Below are 26204 nucleotides of genomic sequence, written 5' to 3'. Positions count from 1 at the left end.
CAGGCACCGGCCTGGGGAACCTCGGGGCCTCACCTATCTTCTGGTCGGTCGACACTATCGCAACCATGTTCATGTTGTGCAGACACACCATGTCGATGACCCGCATCTGCTGGTTGTGGAGCGGATGGATCTGGTAAAGCTGCCAGAGGGAGAGCAGAAGAGACCTGGGCTGCGGAGGCTCCCCGGGAGAGCACGCCAGGAGCACAGCCTCCCCGCAAACCCTCTCCTGCCACCCAAGGCCCTGGAGCCAAGCACAGACCTGGTGTGGAGCCCAGCCTTACCACCAACTACCAACGGTGGGGTCTTGGCTAAACTCCCTGACCTCTCTGAGTCTCAGTTTCCGTATCTGTAAAATGAGCTTAAAGAACACTCATCCTCACAACCCTTTAGGGAGTTTGACAAGCTCATCAAGTTTTAAATGTGCATAGTTTGTGATCCCAGGATCCATTCCAAGAGGCATCTACAGATGTGTTTGCAGGTACTCACAGAGAAGTGTAAGCAGGAACGGGCACTGCTGCCCAGCTACAACAGCAACAGGCCAGAGTCTGCCTGGAAATGACGCCTTACAAACCCACACCACCGATCACGGCCCGGACATTAAGAACGCGGGAGCTGTGTACATACAATGCAGAATAGTTGCCTAGACCTGTTACTAGTGAAAAAGCAAGGTGAAGAGCAGCATTATAACGTGCTACCATCTGTGTATTTAAAGAGAAGGGGTCGGTGTATGTACAGGCTGTCCACGGAAAAGCACCCCCAAAGTGGCCACAGCAGTTGCCTCCAGAGAGGAATTAGGGTCTGAGAGAGGAAGACCGACTTTTCCACGACCTGCCCCTCTCTGCCTGAATCTTTTTTCTCTGATTTTTATTGAGATGTAATTGACGTATAACACTGGTATTCGTTTTGTTTGTTTTGTCCAAATCTTGTTTACCACCTGCCAGTGTTGCCTGGTCCAAGTGGCTTATTAACGAGAAACCGTCCTGCCAGGTTGTGAGGAACGAATGGAACCGTGACAGCTAAAGCATCCATGTGCTGCCGGCGTTGGGAGGGGCTGGGCCGGCATGGGTGCCGCCCACCCTGGTGCCAACCTCACACAACCCTTACACAGACAGAATCTGAGCCGGCACTCCAGGCAGGGGACACCACAAGCAAAGGCAAGTCAGCAGAAATGAGCTGCCACGCCCAGGGAAGAGGGGGCCAGCCCGACAGGTCTGGGTTGGAGAGGACGGGCCATGAGTGAGGTGTGGCCAGCGGCGGAACTTGTATTTTACTCCCTGAGTAGCGCCACGCGGGCTCCGAACTGTCCCATCAGAGCTCAGAGCACCAAGAGCAGGGGCCTGAGCTAACGGCTGGGGCAGGGAAAACAATGCACCAGGGCCCCCAAGGCCCCTCTCTGGCCCAGGGCTGGGGTCTAACCCACACACAGTGGAGGTGATGGTAATGCTCATCACCCCCAAGACCCGCGTTCACACCAGAAACTGAGAGCCCTGGGGAGACTCAGAGACTTGCCCAAGGTTGCACAGCTGGTAAGCGAAGCCCAGACTCCAGGGCCTTCCGGCTGCACAACCATGGCCATGCAGTGAGTGCCCGAGGATGGTGCTTGGCGGCTCACTCTTGCCAACATCTACTTGCCAAAGCAGCCCCTCAGGGAAGGATGCCCAGGTCTGTGGGCCTTCTTGGGGAGCCTCCCTCTGTCCTCTTTGGCCCTCCCAGGCTTTGGCCCTCAGGAGAGCTGAGGTGACCATGTTGTAGCCACAAGCAGGAGCTCAGGCTATGATGTGCCCCCCTGATAAGCACACAGAGAAAAAGAGGGTGGAATGTGCCAGAAACGCCAGCCTCGGGAGTACAGGTGAGAATCCCCTTTGATCCTAGGCTACCAAGTGCACCCAAGAGAGTCACTAGAACTCCACACACCTTGGTTCTCTCCCTTGGCAACTGGGGTCAGGGGGATGATACAGAATCCTCCTGCCCCAAAGGATGACCCCTGATGCAATTAGGAAACACTCTGCAGGCACAGAGCATGCTCACTCAGCCTTCTCTGCAGAGCTGGGCCCTCCTCATCTGCTGGAGGACTCTGGCCTGGCCTGGCAAAGGCAAGTACACAGGGGTTTTCCCGAGCATTCTATCATTTACCGCGCTTGGCCAGGAGCTGACGGCACAAACGACCATGACAATGACGATGTCAGCTTATGTTTATCGGGTGCTTGCTGCGTGCCTTGCCCTGCTCCCAGCACCAGGCATGGATTATGTCATTAAATCCTCCCAACAACCCTGCCTGTAGGGGATACTATTATTAACCCCACTTGACAGATGAGGAAACTGATGCACAGAGAGCAATATAGTAACTTCCAAGGTCACAGAGCTGGGGGGTGGTACAGTCAGAGCTCTACGTCTGGCAGTTGGGCTCCGGAGCCCATGTTCACAGTCACTGCGACTTCCTCCCTGGTCCAAGCAGAGGATTTGAACCAGCAGGACTTGGTGGTGGAATGGGTGTGACAGAGAAAGGAAAGGAGGTTGATCTCCAACACGAGAACCCTGGTGGATGACGATGCCATTCACTGACCTGGAGGCACAGGAGAAGGAAGCCTGGTGGGCAGGGAGGGCTACAGTGACATTCAATTTGAACAAAGTGGGTTTAGGTTATCTGCTGGACATCTAAGTGCAATGGACATCCAGGTGGAATCCTGCTTTCAGAAAAGAAATGCAAGGCTCATGGTCCCATGGGGAAGCCAGGACCTGCTCCCAGGAGCAAGTGTGGCTGTCTAGCCCACGGGTCCAGAGAAGGAGCCCACTCGGGTCCAGGGCATGAAGGCAGAGACTTTCCAACCACCCACGTGGGCCCCACTCACCCTAAAGGAGCTGGTCAGCGAGAAGGACTCCGACCAGAACTGCAGGATCCCGTCCTTGGTGACAGTCAGGAAATGCCCTATCTTCTTGCGCCGCTGGACTAAGAACTCCACTTTCACAATCTCACACCCATGATTCCTGCGGAAGGTGACAAGAGAGAGGAGCCCAAACCAAACCAGAGCAAAGAGCACAGAGGAGGAAGGACACAGCTTCCCTCACAGGCACCATGAGAAACTCGGGTGAGTTTCTGTGAGACGTGGGCTCTGCCCCTCCTCCAAAGGGGACTGTCACCGCTGACAACCGTGGCCAGAAGGAAAGGAGACCCACATGGGATGCTGGGGTGACACGGGCCTCCCAGAGCAGTAAGTTTATCCCATGAAATAGCCGGTCAGCTTCCTCATGATGGGATGGGCCAGATGTCCTTTCACAGGAAAAACAGCCCACAGGAGGCGAGTGGAGTGGAGCTTGTGAGGAAAACTGCAAAATAACAGTGTTTCCAGCAACTACTCTAGTGCTTAGAGATGGAGGGGGGAATAGGGTCCAAGAACGAGATAAAAGTAGATAAAGGGACAGTGAGAAATCAGGGCCTTGTGAACCCAGCTCTTCATCTCCAAAATCATGCCCTGAGCATAGCTAATAGGGCATAATAGCTAATAGAGCATGGCTAATAGGCCAGGCATGGGGCATGCCTGGCCTCACAGGAAGCCACTGAACAGCCTTCCCAGCGAACTTCAACGCCACCTTCCAGTGGCTTCTTTCCCGTCCCCAAGCTGGCTAAGCCAACTGGCTATTAAAGGGCCAGACACAGCACAGCACACTCTCTCCCACTCCATGTGCCCACACCTCTGGGCCCCAGCAGGGCAGGTGATGTTGCCTCACCCTACAGGGAGCCAGGGGCTAACTGCCTGGAGTTATGTCCTGGTTCCCAGCAGAGCTGGGACTAGAACCCAGGCACCTCGACTCCGACTCCAGCCAGAGCCCTTTCCACACGTTGCCATGGATGTGAGCTGAGCCGTGACTTAAGGATAACCCACGTCACTGGGAAATTCTACTGTGTTACAGACTCTGCACGAGAGACGGGGACTCGTTATCTGGACACGGCTCTCCCCTCTCTCTTGCCCTCAGCCCACGGCTCTGCTCAGAGCCTGATCAATTTTCTCAGTCACCTCTCTAGCCGTCCCTTCCAATTCTGCCTCCTCTGTCAGGGCCAAGGGACTGTAGGGAACAGACCCAAGAGGTGAGAGCTCTGAAGTGAAGAGTGCCCCAGGAAGCTGTCCCCTCCTGAGGTCTCAGCTTCCTCATCTCCACAGTGACAGCTCCTCCACGGGATCAAGGAGATGGTGCGCTGGGTGAGCTTGGCCCAGGCTCAGTCCTGGTGAGCCAGTTTTCAAAGTTACCCCTTCCTGATGGTGATGAAATATTATTTGGCTATTTTCTCCACCAAGCTGGACATGCCCTCCAGGTTAGGAGGTTGAGCAAATAAACAGGAGAAAACAGGGACAAGCTTCTTGTTTCAGGCCCTTGGGATCACCCTGGGGAATCAAACGTCCCAGGAAATAGACCAGCAAAGGTATGACAACACCCAGCAAAGTTTCCATGTAGAAATTTACGGTTGCAAAGTGTGTCATCACTCATATTTATTGGCTATTCCTCAAATCTTGACCAAATTGTTTTCAAAGTTACCCTTCCGTGGTTTTCATCGCACCATCTTCTCTATTAAACTTCAGGTTGGTTGAGGGCAGACACACCCTTGTGGTCTTCTCCGTGGCCTGCTCTGGGTGTGGTCCCCAGAGACAAACTCACCCACAGCCCTTCTGGTTATAACCAGGCCACAAATGGAGGCCACCACACCTGTTACCACAGGACCTGGCTCCCAGGCCCCGGCCGCCTGCACGGGGCATCTGGTGCCCCAACCAAGGCAGACTCCGGGAGGAGAGCAAGAGGCCTGCAGCAGCCCAGCTCAGGAAGCCTGGGCCCACGGGCTGGATCCACTAGAATGTTCCTCGTTCTTAGGGAGTTTGGAGGGGTGGGGGCAAACAGGGCCAGGGCACAGAGAGAGAAGGAGTCACATGGAGGAGAGCGCCCGCGGGTCAGGCACAAATCAAGGCAGGGACAGGAGCCACTTGCGCCAGGAGTGATGCAGGGGCTGCTCCCGAGGCCCGGTGCGGGCTTGAGCAGTCTCCTGTGATGGCCCTCACTCCTGTCACCTCGAGGGAAAGCCCTGTCCCCGCTATGTGAGCCATCTGTACCCTGTGGATGAAACCACAGACCTGCTCAGCCCCAGCCAGAGCAGGAAGTGGGAGCAGCGTCTATGCTGTGGATACGGAGGGTCCAACAGAGCAACCCCACCACTGTCACTTGGCCTCTCTGAGCCTCAGTTTCCTTGTCTGAAAAATGGGGACACAATGAGGGGCTGCTCAAGCCCACCTATGGGGTTGTGAGGCCGAAACGAGCTAAAGAATACAGAGCTGCAGGCGTGGTGCCAGGCCCACAGTGGCCCCACAGACAGGCGCGGGGACTTAGGAAGGGGCGATGCAGGGCTGGCCCCAGCCTGGTCCAGACACACCCTTCAGTCCAGGGAGCCCAGGGAGAGGCTCCTTACAGGGGTATGATCCTCATGGGAAGGTGGAAGCGCAGGCAGCACTGGCTTCTCATCATCTTCTCCTTGCCCTTGAACTCACGCATCACGTAGTCCAGGTACTCCTGCTGCCTCAGGAAGAAACGCCAGCAGGGAGGGCGTCGGCCAAACTGGCAGAGCACCGGCTTCCAGTGCCTCGCCCGTCTCTCCCAGCCCCTTCCAAGGGGCTCCGGGAGCCCCCAGAGGCTCTGGCCGAGGGAAGAAGCCAAGCACCAGAGCTGTTCTTGGATCTGGATCGGCAAAGGGCCTCTGTGCGTGCATTTGTGAAGACAGCACAGCAGCGCTCCCTCAACGCGTTTCTGTAATCCTAGATAATCCTCACATCACTCCACATTTGCCATTGCATCTGAGTCTCTTTATTCACCCCACTTTATGGATAATAAGACTAAGGCCCATATAAGTATAGATGAGTTGCCCCAGCTCATATATCAAGAAGTCAATAGCTGGGGAGGACCCATAAGCCAGGCCACGAAGGCAAATCTAGACTCTACTGACCAGCCTCACGAAAACATGGCCAAGGCCGAAATGGGCCACCATATGAAGCTATGACAAGAGACAGGGGACTTCCCTGGTAGTACAGTGGTTAAGAATCCACCTGCCAATGCAGGGGACACGGGTTCGAGCCCTGGTCCGGGAAGATCCCACACGTTGCAGAGCAACTAAGCCTGTGCGCCACAACCACTGAGCCTGCGCTCTAGAGCCTGCAAGCCGCAACTACTGAGCCTGAGCTCTAGAGCCCACGAGCTGCAACTACTGAGCCTGCGCTCTAGAGCCCGTGAGCCACAACTACTGAGCCCACATGCCACAACTACTGAAGCCTGCGCGCCTAGAGCCTGTGCTCCGCAACAAGAGAAGCCACCACAATGAGAGGCCCATGCACTGCAAGGAAGAGTAGCCCCCACTCACCACAACTAGAGAAAGCCCACGCGCAGCAACGAAGACCCAAAGCAGCCAAAAATAAATTAATTAATTAATTTAAAAAAAACAGGGAGTTATGAAGAAAGATCACTGTGTAGATGACAGAGTGCTGGAAACATATTTATTATAGAGTATTAAGAGAAATGAAAACAAAAAACACACATAAAGAGACAGAACGTAGGGGTTCCCTGGTGGCGCAGTGGTTGAGAGTCTGTCTGCCGATGCAGGGGACACGGGTTCGTGCCCCGGTCCGGGAAGATCCCACATGCCGCGCAGCGGCTGGTCCCATGAGCCATGGCTGCTGAGCCTGCGCGTCCGGAGCCTGTGCTCCACAACGGGAGAGGCCACAACAGTGAGAGGCCTGCGTACCGCAAAAAAAAAAAAAAAAAAAAAAGAAACAGAATGTACATCTATGCTGAGGGGGAGGTATGACAGAGCTGTTAACACATGGGCTCTTGAGGCAAAATCCCTGGGTCTGAAGATTGGCCCGGCTGCTAACTAGCTCTGTAACCCTGGCCCAATTTATTCCTCTCTTGCTTCAGTTTCCCAATCTGTCAAATGGAGGTACATTACCAGCACCTACCCCATAGGATTCCTGTGAGGTTTAAGTATAATAATATATAAACTGCTTAGCACAATGTCTGGTGTAAATGCTAGTTATCGTTGTCAGCATTGCTACATCAATACATCAGACTGGTTTTTTGTACTTTACTGTGTTCTTTTGCATTCTTAAATGCTGTACATGCACTGTAGAACATTTAAAATCAGGGGTAAAAAGCATTATTATTAATATGCTCTAAAACCCTGACTTTTTTTTTTTTTTTGTGGTACGCGGGCCTCTCACTGTTGTGGCCTCTCCCATTGCGGAGCACAGGCTCCGGACGCGCAGGCTCAGCAGCCATGGCTCACGGGCCTAGCCGCTCCGCGGCACGTGGGATCCTCCCGGACCGGGGCACAAACCTGTGTCCCCTGCATCGGCAGGCGGACTCAGCCACTGCACCACCAGGGAAGCCCAACCCTGACATTTTTTGATTTAACAGCCACTGAGTGACCATAAAGGGTTAAGAGATGTTTGTGGCACCGGCTGGAATCCCCTGAGCCAAATGGGAGGCTGGTGTGCAGGAGAGCCACGTGGCAGGCGGGGGTCCTTGCCGCTCACTGCTGTGTGCTCAGCCAGTCTCGGGCAGGGGTCACTAGCGTTTGTCACATACCCTCCTGTACCCTGGCAGGGGAACAAGCTGCAGTGAGCCCAGCTCACAGGGGTCTCGGGAGGGCCCCCTCAAAGACTCCAAGTGTTCCCTCTATCCAGCAAGCCCCCCAGAGTCTACCCCCCTCTTCAGCCCTCCACGTGCCCCACTGACCAGCCAAGGACTGCACCCTCCAGCCACCTGAAGCAGCGGAGGTGAGGCCGTTACATTTCATGTCCACCTTCAAAAACAGCGCCTCTATCATCTCGATGGACGCATTGCTCAGAATCTTCTTCACAGCCTTAACGAAAGTCTTCATGTCCAGGGCTTCAAAAGAGAGAAGGAAGAACACCGTCCACTTCACCAAAAGTCCCTCGGCCCCATCACCAGCCACAGCGTTCCTGGGTATCTGGGTGCTGAGGGGGAACACACAGAGGATCACGTTGCCGGGTCATCTTTTGCATCTCATCTGTTCAACATGCGATCACCCAAAAATACTGGCTGCACACCTGCCGCGTGAAAGCACCATGTTGGTCCCACGGCAGTGACGGGGGTGGGTACTAAAAAAGATCAGATCCCATTTCTGAGCAAATCAGACAGACCAGGCATTGAGACAAAGAAAACTGATGAAAACTCCAAAATAAATAAATAAATACAGAAAGAAGAAAAACATAAGTAAACAATGGCAACAAACGGACATAAATAAATTCAAAGCTATAGAGGAAGAGGTGAAACACATCTTTTAGAGGCAATGAAAATACAAACTTGGGCTGGAGGGAAAGATGGGCAGGGGAGAGGCAGAGGGGCTGGGATAAAATTTCTTCCCCTGCTGGGTTTTGTGGCTACAGGGGTATCTGTCTGCAAATGGATCAATTACTCCTGTCTAGATTTTTTTAAAAAGAATCACAGTTTTTAAAAAGAACTTCTAGAACCCCCTCCAAATATCTGGAGCTTTCGCCATGGCCTGAAGGCTGCTCCTCTCGGACCTCACCTCTCACCACCATCCCCTTCATTCTCTGCTCCAGCCACCATGTCCCCACACCATTTCTCACCCTGCCACCTCAAGGCCTTTGCACCACCTGGTTCCTCCACAGGGAAGCCTTTCCCAGGGACTCTCGAAGGGGGCGGCCCAGCCCCATGCCTGGCTCCTACTTCCCCCCAAACCTTCCTCCTTACCAGCCTGGACATGAGCTCGGGCAGTGCAGGGCTGAGCCTGTCCCCTCTCTGACTGGGTCCTCAGCACGCAGCAAATGTTTGTTCCCAGAGTGTTTCTGTTGGCACTGGGACATGATGACTATGACTGGGGACCACTACCATCTGCGTTTATTCTTACTGATCACCTGATGGTGGCGGGTGGGGGCGGGGGCGGGGTGGGGGTGCTGTGAGGAAACTGTGGCACAGAGAGGTGGGATCGTGTGCCCAAGGTCACACAGCTGGTGAGTGGTGGCACCCAGACCATCCCCAGCAAGCTGGGGTCACGCTCCCACCCTATTCCACGCTCCTCATACAACACCCAGCACGGCACTACAGCAACATTTACTGCTAAACTGAGGAACAAATGAAAGCCTGAACGAAAGCTGCCCTGCTTAAAGAAGGAGCCATCCTGCTGACCTGAAGCGACAGCCAAGAGCCTTACATATTTGAGTGACATGTAACAGCCCCTCCGTGTATCAGATGGATGTCAGGGGACAGTCCCCGAGCACAGAGCTGTCCCCTCTGGAAAGAGCTGGCAGTCAAAGGGCCTTTGTGCGGGTTTAATGAACAAACTCCTCTTGACAACACTACAGGGAGAGTCCCTTTCATTGGTGTTTAAGAACTTGTATATATTGTCCACTGCTGTATTATTTTAATATCCTTCTTAAAAACAGTTTACTGAAAAAAATTTGAGTATAACAAGAGAATAGACACAAAGGTGTCCTGGAAAAGAAATGTACACTGTGGGAGCCAGTCAGGTCCCCTGCTCATCACGGCTAAAAGGAAGTGCTCACCCCTCACACCAAATGGTTCACTAACAGCTCTCGAAGCACAAAAGTGGAAATATCATGTCCCTGCGGAGGGGGCCCCTACATTCCCTAGGATCAGGCAGGAGGGACTTTCTGGGCGGCTCCCTGACTCCTGCCAGCTCACTCCTCTTGGCCCCAGTGACCTCGAACCCCACCCTCGGGGCCTCCTCCCTTCTGGCAGCCAAGCACCAGCCAGTCTCGCCTCCCCGGGCTGCTGCGTCTCCCCCAGGCTCCGTCACCTGCTCTGTCCTGTCGCTCGTCACGTGCCTCAGCTCTTCCCATCACTGTCCCTTTCTTTTCTGCTGGACACTCTCCTTGAACGACCTCATCTATTCACCCATCTCTACATCTCAGGAGAGAATTTCTCTCCATGTCCCTGAATATTTCCAAGTGTCCCCCCGGCCCTTTCAACTCAGCATGTTTAAAATCCAATTTCTTATCTTTATCCCGAAACTTGCTCCCATTTCCTGTGTTTACCATCTCTGCTAACGGCATCACCTCCACCCAGTCACCCAAGAAGAACACCTGAGGGGTGAGTCCTGTGGTCCTAGAATGGTGCACTGTCATTCTCCCCATCTTACAGATGAGCACACAAGAGGCACAAGAGGTGCGGGATTTGCCCAAGGACACACAGTGGTGCAGCGGGGATTTGAAACCAGAAGACTTTCTCCTCTCTGTTATAATCTCCAGGACCCCATGTGAGGCCATCACATGATGAGCTCTTTCAACAACCCCCCCAGGCTCTACACCCAGCCCGACCTCCTGGCCACCATGACACTTACCTTTCTCAAACAGGCCTAGATGTGCCACCTCCCCATCAGCCCCACTGCCGGAGTTCAGGGCCCTGTGACCCGAGGGCACCCACCAGCCCCCCAGGGCCACCTGGCCCCCCAGCCTTGCTCCAGGATGCCCCGCTCGCCCTCTAGCCCAGCAACACCTCTCCTATGCCAGGACCCTGCCTTGACCCTCCCTGTTCCCCATCTCCTGGGAAACTCCCACTTCACCTCTCCAGGCAGGTCAAGGATGACCTCCTCTGAACACAGTGGGGCAGGAGTCAGGGGTGGAGGAAGGGAGAGAGGTTCCCGCTGCACCCACACCTCTCTGTGTTGTCTGAACTTTCTACCCATGTACTCTTCCAGTGCCAAGTGCCCCCAGCTCCCCGCCCCTTTCTCTTCCTTTCTTTGTAATGCCAAGAGGTAGGATAATGGATTATTTATCTCTGTTTTTTATATACTTATAAGCATCTAAAAAAATAAATGCTAAATTAAAAATACTTAAGAAAAATGTTGTTTTATAATAACTTACATGGGAAAGAATCTGAAAAATAATATATATGTGTAATTGAATCACTTTGCTGTATACCTGAAACTAACACAACACTGCAAATTAACTATACTTCAATTGAAAAAAAGAAAAGAAAGAAATGAAAAGAAAAATGTTGTTTCCTAGCCTCCACTCTGCCCTCCAGGGGAAATAAGTACCTGTTCCCCACGCTTGTCCAGAGCGCATGCCTGCCCTTCTCAGCACACAGATCATGGAGGACAGGATGATGCTGCACACTGGACTTACAGCCCTGCTCTCACTGAAGGGGCCTTCTTTCATCTATTTTAGCATCTGAGGTGCTCCACATGGTGGGGGTGCCTGAGAAGGCACAGGCTTTGGTGCCACAGGACTGGCCACTCTGTCGGGGCCTGTGGTTGATGCCTGGCTGCGCAGAGCCCCCAGGTGCCTCCCGTGGACAGTCAGGACCCCTGCTACAGGGCTTCTGGGAGAACTGAATAAAATCCAGCAGAGGCCTATATAAACCATAAGGCCCGGCAGAGCTTGGTAAAATGTCTGTTGGCATAAAGGGTGGGTGGCACTCAGACTGTGTGCCACCCACGTCCACCCAGGAGCACCTGAGCAGAAGGTAAGTTCCCCCTGCCTGCAGGCCGAGCTGCAGGGCCCCCTAGCCCGATGGTTCTCCCACGACCCCTGAGCAGCCTGCAGCCTCCCCCAGGCAGGCCCCACCGGGCAGCGGGCCAGGGGTACGTGGACACTTTCAAGACCAGCAAAACCACTACAGCCCAAAAAGGGAACTTGCAGAACAGGGAAGAGAACCATGTATCTCCCCTCTTCCCTCCGAGGCAAGCACAAATGGCCAGGGTTCCCGAGAAACGGTTTCAAGCCCATGCTCAGAATTCACCTCTTTTAAAGGTTTCTGAAAAAGGGTCCTATTTTCCCTTACCCTCCATCAGCTAAGAGTGAATTTTCCTTTCCTCCATTTTAAAACCACAGCCAGTTTTCTGTTTTGTTTTTTAAAATGAGGAAGCTCTTTTTACACTGATAGGAAAAGATTTCAAGACATATTAGGTCAAGACATATTCAAGAAGGGAAACTAGATAAAAATTATTTTTTAAAAAAGCAAGGAGTAGACAATTGTGCAGATCCTTCACAACGTATACGGATATCAAATCATCACTTTGCACACTTTAAATACATTACAATTTTATTTGTCAATTATACCTCAATAAAGCTGGAGGAAAAAAAGCAAGGAATAGAGCAGTGTAGACAGTAGTGCATATGAAAAGGAGGGGGAAGCAACTACAGGCACTCTGTGCTTCTGAAGGTCACAGGAAACAGAAGGCAGTAACGCCTGCAGGGACTGCATGCTGGATGGAGCAGCACAGTCTGGCCCAGGGAGACATTTTCTCTGTATACCAAGAAAAGGTATCATGAGAAAAGTGCCTTTTGAATTTTTTTTTTTGGAAAACGTTTGTAATGCAGCATTGTAAAAATACTGCATGGTGGTCTGCTTCGAAAAGAGGGAGAGATAACGGCACCTTTTGAATTTTGAACTGTGTGCCTATATTACCTGTTCAAAACAAAAGACAAACAGAATAAAAACTGTGGCTAAAGCTGGGGCTGTCGGGTCCTCTAAGACACAGTGGTGGCACCTCCTGGCCGCCAAATACCGACACCCGAAGAACTCTGATTAGGGACAATCTCAGTTTCAGGTCAGACACAAACTGTCCCTCCCCCACCTCACTTTGCTCTTCTTAAACTGACCATTTGTTACCCTTTCCTGCCAAAACACGGTGTGACTGTAAAACTCAAATTGAGGGGGCAAGCAGACATGGCCCCAGCATTGGCGCTCAGAGTCTAGTGGACAGAAATAAAGATGACTTTAAGTATTCCAACAGGAATAATTTAAGTTTATGTGTATCTTCCCAAGGGCATAAATCAAGCTCTAAAGAGAAAAAAAGTTTGATGCACAAAGGATGTTCTTCACAATGTTATTTAAACTCAATAAAACCTAAATGTTTCATTTAGGGAAATGGCTTAGTCAACCAGTAGAGCACTTGCATTCACTGCTAATGATGATTCAGAAGACCACATAAAGTATGAAAAAACCCTTAAGGAATTAACATTAAGAGAAAAAGAAGGGTCTGAAATTACATAAAGTACAATTACAGACATGTGAAAACACACATAGCCATCTGGGGCAGAGAGGCTGACGGTGGCCCCATGATGGCCACCTCCTGGCGTTCATGCCCTCCTGTGATCCCTTGCCTTTGAGTGTGGCAGAACCTGTGACTTGCTCCTGACCAACAGAATACGGCAAAGGTGACAGGATATACGGGACTGTGTGTGCATGATTATGAGACTGTAGCACACATCGTGCTGGAGTTGCTATCTTCCTGCCTGACTTGAGTCTTGAAATCAGCCGTGTTGGTGAGTCCCACAGGGCCAGGAACTGGGCGGCTCCAGGAGCTGAAAACAGTGGCCCTTTAATAGCCAGGAAGAAACAAGAGCCCTCAGTCCTGCAGCTTCAAGGAGATGAATTCTGCAACAACCTGGTGAACTTCGAAGTGGATCCTTCCGGGACTTCCCTGGTGGTCCAGTGGTTAAGAATCCACCTTCCAATGCAGGGGATGCGGGTTCAGTCCCTGGTCGGGGAACTAAGATCCCACATGCCGAGGGGCAACTAAGCCCATGCACTGCAACTACTGAGCCCTTGCGCCTCAGCTAGAGAGCCCACGTGCTGCAAACTACAGAGCCCATGCGCTCTGGAGCCCGTGTGCCACAACGAAGGGCCTGCCTGCTGCAACTAAGACCCGACGCAGCAAAAAAAAAAGTGGATCCTTCCCAGTCAAGCCCCAGATGATACTGCAACCCCAGCTGACACCTTGGCTGCAGCCTAGTGAGACCCTGAGCAGGGAAGCCAGCTAAGCTGTGCCCAGACTCCTGACCAACTGAAATGGTGAGATAATAAACAAGTGCTAGTTTAAGCCACTAATTTTGTGGGAATATTGCAACACAGCAATAGAAAATGAAGCATACATATGAAACTGTTTGGAAGAAAACATACTGAAATGCTGATAGAGATTACCCAAGTGTTTGGATTAGGGGTATTTTTTTCCTCGGTCCCAAATAGCCTCTAGTAGGCTTACAATACCCACACAGTATAACGATGAAAAGTTTTAAAGGAGATACTGGATATAAAAACACTTGTCAAGTCTGCACCCTTCACCTACACCAGGTCCTGGGTCCCTCCCTGTGCAGAAGCCAGAGGCTGAGCCCATGACGTAGCCTCACCTCCAGTCGAGTCGACCTCATCTTGAAACGTTTTCTCCATCTGGGCCAGGTGTGGCTCAGTGAACAGCTGAGACTCGTGTTGGAAGTCGGATGTCTGGCTAAGGGAGACGGATGGTGTCGGGGAGCTGAGAACCTCCTTGTTCTTCTGGGACCCACCTGCAGAGGACACCTGGAACACAGTTGACTACAGGAACCAGGCCCTGAGAGGGGTGATTTCCTGAGCTGAACAGTTTCAGCACATCTTATTGAAAGAGCACACCTTTGGGGTAGGTAGTGTTGTGGTGTGTTACTTACTGATGCAAACAAGTAAGTCTTTAACCACTTTTAGGCCTAGGAAGCCCAAGGAAGATCTAGACCGCTTCTCCTGACTCTGGGGAGTTAACTACTGTTCCCCTTTTACAGATGCCACAACTGAGGCTCAGCGAGGTTAGCAGACACAGCCAAGGCCCCACCTCACACATCACAGGACTCGACAAGGTGCTTCAGTTGAGTAACTATATAGTTTCAAATCTTCAGTGGTCAGAACTCAAGAGCCCAAGGAATCCAGCTCCATCTTCTCCAGCCAATGTGATTCTGTGCTGACCAGCCCAGACACCCCGGATCAGGTCAGATCACCTGTGCGCGACAGCCAAGCTCACGCAGTCCCCTCCATCGGGGGCTCTCGGCTTCCGCCACCTCCTGCTCACCTTCCCGCATTCTCCACCCAGCCTTCCCCATCCCCCCAGCCCTCAACAAAGCTTCCCCTCTGCCGCCCCTACACGTGACTCATTTTGACCCTTAGCAGAGTGTTGCAGGTTCCTGAAGACTCAGGTCATCAAAGGCCACCTCCCCCAAAAGACTCCAGGTGTGGACTATGTGATAACCATTGGGTGTTGCCCACTGAAATGCACTGCTTTGGGCCTTGGGCAGTGAAGAAGACTTCGGTTCAGAAAGTCAAAAGACAAGGTGGAGTTTGGACTACTCACTCTCCCCACCCCAGTCACACCAAACGCAGTGCTCCTCCAACTGTGAACTTTCCCTCATTCCCTCAGGGTCTAGGCATATTCGTTGAGTGCCAGGCACTGTGGACACACCATCGAACAGAGTGGAGACCTGCCTTCACGGAGCCCAACAGATGAGCTAGTTAATGCTCTCACCAGCCACGCAGGCCCCGAGGTTGGAAATCCCACCGCCATCTTTGGTTCTTCCCTCTGCCTCCCTTGCATTCTTACTGTCCTTCCTATTGATTCTTACTATGATCCATCTCCTATATCTAGACCCTCCTCTCCCACATCCCTGCCCCACTCTAAACCCTAGCCTTTTGCTGGGACAAGTACAATGACCTTCCCCAACTGGGACCAGAATTTGGTCTTCCCTTTAAATCCACCTCCCAAAACACTCGCACAAATTATCTTTCTGGAAGGCAAATCTGATCACGACTCGATCCCAGCTGACACTTTCCAGGCTACTCCCATCATCCCCAACTCCTGAGTGTGGCACTCAAAGCCCTTTGCAATGTAGCCCTGATCTGTCTTTCTAGTTGTAATGCAGACACCATGGTCCAGGCACGCCAACTGCTCTCCACCACCCCCCAACACACAGACAGCATTCCACTTCTCCTCACGTCTTTCCCTCTATGCAACACAGGCCATCATCCCCAGAGATGAACTCCTACCCATGCTTCAAACTCTGGCTCAAATGACACCTCCTCCAAGGAGCTTTTCAATAACTTTCAGGTGAGAGTCATCATTGCCACCTCTGTGCTTCCAAACTCTTTGCTCCTATCTGCCTTGCATGCTTGACACCTGTGCATGTCTATCCATATGTGTGACAGCAAGGTGTGATGGGAAACACACGGCTGTAGAGTCCCAGAGCTCTCTGGGCTAGAATTCTGCCTGGCTCCCTGCTCCCAAGCTAATTTATCATGGGCATATCACATCACTTCTCTGAGCCATGAGTTTCCTTATCTGCAAAATCTCTCCCCAGTATCCACCTTGAAGGGTTGTGGTGAGATAAAATGACATCTGAACACATGTGAAGCCCCAACAAATTGTATTACACAATCAATGAGAACTCCTGTTATTACTCCCCATCTCACAGTGAGCTCTTTGAAGGCCAGGGCATTTTAAAATTATCTTGGTTTAATCTATACTAATTCTATTTTCCCCAGCCCCAAGCACATAATGGACACTAAATACTCATCTGGCTTCATAATACTTTGTACAGCCCACCCCACCATTATCACAACTTAGCTGGACAAAATTAAGTACAGTCCATGTAGAGACTGCAAATTGGTGGCCTCAGTTTTATTGCATTTGGCCCACACAATGCTTTAAAAGGGAAAACCAGCCTACTGCAGTAGACTTGTTACTTTGTAAATATCTCAGCTTGCAACTCCCCGTGCAGAGGCTGATAAGCTGATAACCGACAGACTTGGATGCCCATGAGTGATGTCTGGTGGCTCTGGAACACCCCCTCCCGTTATCAATTCTGATGGCTTTCTTACCTTTTGAGATAAAGAGCTCTCTCTGAAGTCCTCAGAAGACACTGGTCTTGACCTAGAATAGGGAATCATAGTTGCTTTAACTCCAGTCTTTGTAAGGACCATGTGGGAGGCTGACCTAGCTGAGTCACAGGAGGGTGGGAAAAAAGTCAAGGTCAAGGGAGAGGATGGCTGCCCCGTGCCCATGGACCCCCAGCCCGTATTTGATGAGCACCCCTCTTCTCATAGGGGATCCTCCAACAGGGAGTTTTTCTAGAGCTTATTATACCTGTGAGCCGCCTTTCCTCTGATGGGAAAGAGTTGTCCTGAGGCCCTGAGGCTTCTCAGGTTACTATACTCCTGGCTTAATGCCAGAGGCTTCCTAAAGGGAGTCACCCTTTCTTCAGAATTAGAAAAGGCTTAGGAGGCCATGTGGGGGTCCAACTATAATTCACAGATTAGGGAAATAAGGTCTGGGGCAAGCACATTTCCAAAGGGTCAAACACATGCACCAAAGGTGGGGCAAGATGGGCCCCTGACTCTCCACTGTGTGCACGCACCTGCCCTCAGTGCCCCTGGAGGCAGGACTTCTCCTCACGCAGCACGGGGTCAGGTGTGAGTGTGGGAGGGGTCCATTCCATGGAGCTCTGCTATGAGAATACAAAGGGCACATTTCCACTGGGTCAATGGCACCTCCACAGATGATGGAAGACAGCATTGTGTTAGGATTACTGGAGTGTCAATCCACCTCATCAGCCAGTACCACCAGCAGGAATCAAGAGGGTACTCTAGGATGGCATGAAAACTTTCATGAAGGCAACTATGAAAACTCATCAGCATATGGAGGAAGAGAGGAGGAGGAAGACTGGCCCATGGTGTCCTAACCTAACCGTGTCTTGGCGACAGCTCAGCTATAAGGACCAAAGGAGAGAGAAGAGCCAAAGGAAAGGAGACTTGGAAGCCAGGAACCAGGGTAACTGAGGGAAATGCCAGAAACATTTCCAGAAAACGGAGCAATGAGGGAAAGTGGCTTAATGCATGTGATGCTGGGCTGTCCAATTAGAAATAAAAAACAAATACCTAGAAATACGGGGACTGAAACTTGAGTGGCTACATTTAGGGCATAGAGAGAGGAGGGGAAACACACAAAAGACAGGATGAGTCAACCAGGAAGATTGGGATGCTCCAGAGTGAGCCAAGATGATAAGAAATGAAGGCCACTGAACACGGCGATGAAAGGTCACCAGTGAGAAAGCTGCAGAGGTGTATTCATAAGTCCATTTCTGTTCAGAATATATACCTGTATATGTTGCCACCTGCATGGAAAGAGAGCCTGGAAAAATAAACTCCAAATGTAATGTCAATTATTTCTGGCAGGTGAGATTACAGAGAATTTCTATAGTCTAAAATCATGCATTTCTCTATTCTTTTTTTAATTCAAAAAAGGTTCATACCAATCTTTAAGATTTATTTCGGGCTTCCCTGGTGGCGCAGTGGTTGAGAGTCCGCCTGCCGATGCAGGGGACATGGGTTCGTGCCCCAGTCCAGGAAGATCCCACATGCTGCAGAGCGGCTAGGCCCGTGAGCCATGGCCGCTGAGCCTGCACGTCCGGAGCCTGCGCTCTGAAACGGGAGAGGCCGCAACAGTGAGAGGCCCACGTACCACAAAAAAAAAAAGATTTATTTCAAGGGAGTGAATGGTGGGTAGCAATTTACTCATCTGTGAAAGACCGTTGTACAAGAGTGGTTGCTGGGAATTCCCTGGCGGTCCAGTGGTTAGGACTTGGCACTTTTACTGCTGGGGCCCGGGCTCGATCCCTGGTCAGGGAACTAAGATACTGCAAGCCATGCAGTGCAGAAAAAAAAAAAAAGTCATTGCTGCAACATCGTTCAGAGCAGCAAAAAAATAAAGTGAATGGCTATCAGTAGAGGAATGGCTGAATAAATCAGTACACCTGCACTCAGGACATTATCCAAGGAATCAAAAGGATGAATCTGACCTTCGGCAGACGACTAGGAGGGATTTCCATGAGATACAAAAAGAATGCACAGAATGATGCCAATATTTATAAAAGAATGACAAACAGGTACATGCTTATACATATAAGTACGTGTGTACACATACACACATCTGTAAATGGGACTACCCTTAATAATTATGGGGCCAAGAGCAGAAGAACAAATATTGGTCCACATAGCAAGTCTAGTTATTTAAAACGTTTATAAATTATTACACTGCTAAATAAAATACATTCTATTCTCCTACCTTCACAAATACACTTTCATAACAAGCTGGAAGGCCAGGTTCAAATTTAGAACTCTTGAATTCCTCAGCTCACTGACAGAATTTGGCAGTGTGGCCTCCAAGCCCTCTGCCCAACCCCATGTCCTCTCCATCCTGCTGAGGGGGCTTGTGGATGGTGGCATGTGGACGGACACCCCAGCCCATACACCCAGGCTGCATCTCCCCCATGCCTCCACTGCTCCATGGTCACTGCAAGCCTTGGCAAGGCTGCCCTCAAAAATGATGCTCTGAGGAACAGGCCTACAAAGACTCTGGAATCAGCTTCCAAGTGATTTGGGTGGGGAATTCCAGTACTTAGAGCAGGGGACGGGGGGTGGGGGGAGCGGGCAGCACACCGGTGGGGCCTGAGTGGCCATCCGCTTAGCCCCTCGAACCTACCTCATCTGGTGGAGAGGGACATGGCCAGAGGAGGGACAGAGTGGGATGCCCTGAAGCTCAGCCCGGGGCAGAGGCCCTTCTTGCCTGGGTCTAAGGGGGTACTGTACTGTCAGTACATACAAAATTATGAGTACATGTGGATTATGGGGAGTTGGGGGCCAATGTGGCAAAAAAAGGTAGGCCAAGAATAAAGGAATACAAAAAGGTGCACTAACACAAGGCACGTGTATCACCACAATTATATTAAGCAGCAAAGCATTGGTATGTATACAGAAATCAAGTATACTTTGTTTTGCTTTAAAGTCCTGGTTAACATGTGATTAAAGTTAACATCACTGATGAGGGAGCCGAAGGCCCTGCCTCCTGCCGCGCTGGTCTCAAGATCACCACTTCCGCGGTACCCTCCGCAAACATACGTAACCTGACAACCCCAAACTGCAGGACATTCTACAAAGTAACTGGGTTTTACTCTTAAAATCTGTGTCATGAAGAACAAAGCCTAAGGAACTGTTCCAGATTGAAGGTGACTGAGAGAGCTAACAACTAAAGGCAATGCGTGATTCTGAACTGGATCCTAGACTGGGTGGGGAAAAGGTCTAAGGGCCTTTATTAGGACCATCGGCAAAATTTAAACATGACTACATTCTTAGATAATATTGAATTAATGTTGTTTCCTGCTTTTGACAACTGTTCTGTGGTTATACAAGAGAACATCCTTGGTCTTAGGAAATACACACTTGGGTATTTAAAGGTAAAGGGACACCATATCTGTAATTTATTCCCAGATGGTTCAACAAATGCATACGATGATAAAGCAAATGCGGCAAAATGTTCACCATATCAGTCAGTCTGGGCAAAGGGGAATTCTTTATACTATTCTCACAACTATTTAAATCTTTTTATTATTTTATAAATAATTATTTTAAAACTACAATAATTATTTTATTTAAAACTATAATAATTAATTTATTTAAAACTACAATAATTATTTAAAACTACAATAATTATTTTAAAACTACGAGTTTTATGAGAAAGGGAGGAGCTCTGTATGTTCATGGACGGAGGCCACAAAGGGGAAAAAATATTGGTTGAGGGCAACAGAGACACCCAAGAGCAAAGCACAAGAGTAAGAGGCAAAGAGAAGTACTAGTCCTCTGATACTGGAAGGAAGAGAAGATTCAGCTGTAGAGTTAAATATCTATCTGGAATGAGAGCAGGTAAGATCAGAGGAAGCCTCCTCTGAGGGGAAGGGGGCCAGGGTGTGGGGTTCGGTACAAACCTGGAAACAGGGGTGAGAGCTTAGAACTGCCACTAGGGAAGTAGGTGGAGGATGGGAGAAAAACTGGTTTGCTAAGTAATTCGTTTGTAAGAATTTACAGGGGCAGATGACTTAAGGCCAAATGCAGTTAAAGCTGTCCTGGAAATCTAGCTCAGACAGGCTCAGCTCTCCTGTTCGGCCTTTAATCTCAGGCAAATGGATTTTAGGGCCCAGGTGTCCAATCTTTTGGAGATGACTTTAACCCCAAACCCTCACTCACCCTGACCCAATTTGCTCTCCCCAGTTAACACTGCTGGCTATATTTGACAGAGGCTTATTGGTTTTCAACTTCCTTCTCGACAGAGACATCTTGACAGCTGTCCCCAAGTCCAAAGTAGCTCCTCTAGGAAGTCTCTGTGAACTCCGAGGGCCTCAACCTGACTGCAGGGTCAGCTGGCCACACTTAGAACCAGGAAAATGAGATAGAATTCCATACGCAGAACACAAAACGGAACAGCAGAATCCATCCCACAAACCATAACCACAGCCATGCTTCATCTAATCTGAGACATTCTTTTTACGGATGAAGTTGAACTTACAGCAGACAGTGACAGGAGGAGCTACAGCACACAAAGCCAGGACAAGTATGAGTGGAGAACGGCCCATAGGACAAATACAGCACAGAGCGCCCACAACTCATGGAAACTGTGGAAAATGCCTGGGAGCTTAATGATAAAGCAGCGAAACCAAAAGGCCAACTAGCCCCCACAGCTGGAGGACAGTGGAAGGCACAGCAGCTCTCTCAACATAAGATGCGTGAGCTGCAACTCTTTGAAAAGAGGAAGACTACAAGAGCACTGTGTGTAAGATGGGAGTCCTATAAACCCAGACTTCATGGCAGGCCTGGACTTGATACAGCACTGTTCAATCTTGCCCCTGGCACAATTCAGCAGCATGAGCTGGCCAAAGGCAAATCTCTTGGGCAGAATTCAACCAGGGACATGGATTCCAGACTTAAAGATACCCAGCTGAATCACATTTCACGATGACCTAGATGTTACCAAAATGTTAACTGTTCACCAAGCCAAGACCCCTCCCCATATCTTCACCACAAAGAGAGCACCCACATAGAGAAAAAATTCCTGCTCCCATTTCATCAACAGTGGAGACAAAAGACTTTCAATGAAATGAAATGTCATAAAAGATGCAGGTCTTTTAAATCAGAGTTTTATTAAACTAGGTATTAATAAACGAGAAGGGTTTATTTAAAAAATAACAACAACAAAAAAAACAGAGACAAGGCCGATTTGACTATTCCCCACTGTCTTTTGGTTTGGGGCTTTCATTTTCCAATCCAATGTTATCATTTCTACTTACAGCAGCCCCTGCGTTTATCAACATTTTTACATGGGCCAAAATATGCTAAATTCTATCACAATAAATGTAACTTTCCTTCCCAAAGAAGAAACATGAGAACAAAGGGGAAATAGTAAGATGCATTCCTTCCACTTCTTAGGTAAGGAAAAGTTCAGAAAACCCACATCTAAAACGAATAAAATCGTGATCATCAATAATTCAAGTTTATTAACTCAAGAAGCAGGAGGGAAGGTGTTTAAGAAGAAAAAAATCTCGTAGATAAACCTCTGCACAAAATAATTCTGGAAAAAAGTTCAAAGTCCTACTTGAGACTAGTTCAGGCATCGCTTGCCGATCCTAAGGAGATTCTACTCTGCTCCCTAAAAGCGGAGATGGAATGCTGCCGGAAGGCTTCAAGGTCACAGTCACTGCTCCAGGGAAGGCAGCTCCACTCCACTCAGCAGCAGCGCCAACTCTGTCCTCGCCAGCTTTACCACTGCGGGATTTAAAACGTCAAAAATTGTAACCTAACATACAATTTATATGTGTGAATTAGTCTTCAGTAAAGCTGCAATTATTCTTCTCAGCTTTATAAAATTTATTGAAAATTTTAAGGCGCAACTTGATAGCTAAGAAGACAGGCTTTTTTCTTTTCAAAATCGAATAAACAAGACAGAAGCCAATGACCATTGGAACTGGAGGGGACCCTGAGGATTAATGTCAAGATCACACCTTTAGTTGAGACTAACAACTCAACTCACATGACGTTTAAAACAATGCTCTTCCTACCACACTGCCAAAGAGTACTCAGGATTCACATACCAAAGATTTCAAAATACCATGATTCAAGAAAAACAGCAGATTCTTGGGGTGGTTCAGTACCTAATTACCCATCTCCTCCCCAAGAAAGAAAGAAAAGAAATTAAGTCAGAGAGTTACAAATTCTTAGGAAATTTCTAAAAATAATTTTTATTTCATTCAACGTTGAATTATTGTTTCTTCTCTCAGCCTTTAACATTACTAGGGGGGGAGGCGCACACACAGGGGCAAGCTGCGATTAGCCTATAGCTACCTGTAAAAAACAGGTTATTCCATTCTTCCTAGTAGGGTTTAAAATTTCAAAGTAAAAACAGGAGTCATATATAATTACACGTTTAATTCACATTACGTTGTAAGAAAACATATAAAATACAAAAAAAAAAGGCAATATCAGTTTAGAAACCTTTAGAATGCTAAAATCCAGATGACCCTGAGGTATGCTGGATCTTAAAATCACTAGAACTACTCCAAAATATACAAATGGGCCCAATCGGAGAAATATAAATATGAACGTGATGAAACAACTGTGAAGCAAGACAGGAAAGAAATCTGAAGGTCACCCAAGCTTAGCCTAGGATAACCGGTGACAGATCCTGGGTGCAATATATTTAGATTCTTGCACTAAATGGTGGTTCAGGGATGGATGTATTAAGCAAAGCTCTCCCTGCAGCTTGCAGCCTGTGGGAAAAAAAGCCAAACACATGTGTTGAGCCACTTTTTACTTCATCTGTCAAAATCTCTTCTTTTAGAGTCAAAACTTTTATTAAAATACAAAAGGATGTACGCTTTACAAACCATTTCATTGTCAGTGCAAATTTTTTCAAAACTTCACATGCAAAATGTATGTAGTTGATGCTGAGAAACATTGTGCTCGTCTCTGAACCAAAACTTTCTCAACTGTTGAAAACTGGCCTCCAGAGGCAACACTTGCTGGAACTGGGCACTCTCCCACTCTTTCTGGCTCTGGTATCCTACTGGCTTTTACAGACCTAAGTAAGTTTTCCTGGCTCAGAAAGGTTCCTAGGGAAACCATCCTCGCTCATCTCTTCACGGAGCCAATGAAAAGCCATGCTCTGCAGACCAAGGATGCAGGGCCTTGGGAAGGACCCTGGTCCTGATCCTTGGCCTCCTGATCACAGCACTTCTCCCTTGTTCATTTTGGAGAAGGGCTCCCCTTTATATGTTCAGTCTACCCACTTGCATGCCTGACCTTGGCTTAACGTTAATAGTCTAAACTGCAATTTGTGAATCATCCATGAAAGCCGAATCTTAGAAACTCATCTTTGTCCCCGCTGGAAACTAGCAAGAGCCACAAAGCCAGCTTTGTTAAGACCTACCCCGATGGACTGAATCTCACTACAGCTTCCCAAATCTCCTTCTCCCACCAAAACTAAAAATTAAAGACACCAGCAAATGGAATAAACCGCTCTTCCTCCTTTTCCTCATACCTACATCAAGCCTATCCTCACCAATTCCTACAGACTGCGAAAAATATTCAAAGTAAACCAGGAAAAAGTTAAGGAAAAAAATTTTTAACTTTTAAGGTAAGACATCCTACAGAATTCCAAACTGCTAACAGATCACTTTGTAATTCTAAATCTATCTCTTGATACCATTCACAAAGTTCTAGGCTTTGATGGCTAACTTGCTTTGCTTTTCAACTGATCACAAGACAAAGATTTACCTCTCCCTACCTGCAGAAACATGTCTGTGAAGGCTACTTACATTTTACAATTCAGAACATCAGAGCATCCAATACAAAAGAAATATAGGTTACTTTAAATGTGTGTGTGTAGGGCTGGACTTGCTTACCTACATAACGAAATTAATGAGGCAACCTGACCACAACCTCAACAGAAAGCTCTGTGCTCCAGGCTAAGGTAACACTGCTTTCCAACTCAGATTAAGCCAAAAGGGAAACAGACCTTCACAAATTATACCTGCATAACAATCTGGCTGAAGGCATCTGGGATAATGGTTCTAAGCATAGTCAAGTTCAATGTAAAAGCACAGAATTCCTCTGTGGGCTTTCTTTCGGACAAGGACTCTGCATATTCATCTATACTGTCACATATGAAAACTGAGAAAAAAGCTGCAAGTGTAAGAAATAAATATGAACTCATCGGGTTTTAAAATTTTATAACTGGAATGTATGAATTCAAAAGTACGACATACTCCTAATTTTAAAACAACAGCAACAGTGCCAGACCAGCAAAATGACTGGTGACTCACGAACACTAACCGAAGGCTCAGGTTCAGCTTGCAAAGCAATTACTTCCACTCTGTTGACAGCAGTCAGATTTGGGTCACCCACATACTAGCAAATTAATCCGATTAGGCTGATCAGGCTTAAAGCCTAGGTTTTGTTTGTAGACTATGGTGAACTATGGTAAACATCACAAAAGGAGCTCCTCATACCAAATCTCACAAAACAATCCTTAAAGAAAAACTTCCCTAGACTCATTTTGGTTGTAGCAAAAGAAAACTGCTTCCTTTCCAACACCATATTATATTCTAGAGAGTAAACCCTGAAGAAATACCTATCTTTAAATCAATGAATCAATTACTGAATCAATGAATCTTCATTTAAAAGAAAAAGGGGAAAGGTGTGTGTTTAGAACACGATTTCACCTGGGGGAAAAACAGGATGAAAATCATAGTCTGAAAACTAAAAGGAGCTGGACTCATCAATCCCCCGCAAGCTGAAAAAGAAACATTAGAAGAACTTGTTACTTACTTTACAAAATAACTCCAAGTCTATCTTAAGGATCACCCTCCTGAATTGTGCCCTAAGCTTTTCTGATCTATAAACAATTTCAGACTGGATCAAGAACCCGTGCAGGGCTTCCTAACGCTGTGGTCACCTTTTGTTTCTCAGCTCATTCTGATCTCAACAAGCACCCAGTGAGGGAGGCACTGCAGCCAACACCATCATCCCTGTTTAGCAGGTCAGAACAAGAAAAGGGATCAATTAGCTCAAAAGTCACAAAGCTAGGAGGGACCTACAAGGACTCCAATCTGATATCCCCCCTGCCAGAATTAGACTTGAACTTGCAGGCATAAATGTTAGGCCAAAAAGTACAGGTCTGAGGACTACATTAAGCCCCGGTCACCTGAGGTATACAGTAAAATGCAGATTTCTAATCTCCTGACTCAGAATTTCTGGGATTGGACTTTAGAAATGAATGTCAATCAAGTTCTACAGGTGATTCTGAAGCCCATCAGTTTGAGGACCACCAGCACGAGTGAATCCTAAATCCAGCCATCTGTTTACCTATACTGCATGCAACACAGAACTTGCCAAGCAAACTAAGCAGCTAATTCAAGTTCACCGCACCAGTGACCCAACCTGAATTAGTCACATTAGAAGACTGTGCCTCAGCCTAAAGAGTCAGGCCAATGGACTTACTAGGTCAGAGATACACACAGTTAACAGCTTCACTCTTCCCAAGGTAA

General features: G+C 48.7%; 2 protein-coding genes across 3 annotated transcripts in view; both read right to left on the bottom strand.

Moving 5' to 3' along the window:
* Positions 1–14867, bottom strand: part of EFCAB8 (EF-hand calcium binding domain 8) — a gene marked incomplete at both ends in the record, with an annotated part of 31698 nt that extends 16831 nt beyond the window's left edge. Inside the window, 7 exon segments of the mRNA XM_082670728.1 lie at positions 34–139; positions 2850–2985; positions 5450–5553; positions 7615–7625; positions 7765–7917; positions 14172–14327; positions 14858–14867. Coding sequence (XP_082526854.1) covers positions 34–139; positions 2850–2985; positions 5450–5553; positions 7615–7625; positions 7765–7917; positions 14172–14327; positions 14858–14867 — 676 coding nt within the window.
* Positions 14868–21814: 6947 nt separating this feature from the next.
* The window catches only part of MAPRE1 (microtubule associated protein RP/EB family member 1), a 35181-nt gene continuing 30791 nt past the window's right edge, over positions 21815–26204 (bottom strand). For both annotated transcript variants that reach the window (XR_014297723.1, XM_082671223.1), the window contains exon 8: positions 21815–22425. The gene's annotated coding sequence lies outside the window, so the exon portion shown is untranslated. The remainder of the gene's footprint in view (positions 22426–26204) is intronic.

This window comes from Grampus griseus, assembly GCF_964374135.1.
Source record: "Grampus griseus genome assembly, chromosome: 14".
NCBI lineage: Eukaryota > Metazoa > Chordata > Mammalia > Artiodactyla > Delphinidae > Grampus > Grampus griseus.
The sequence above is the reverse complement of the archived record's forward strand: the minus strand, read 5'-3'. Positions and strand labels throughout refer to the sequence as shown.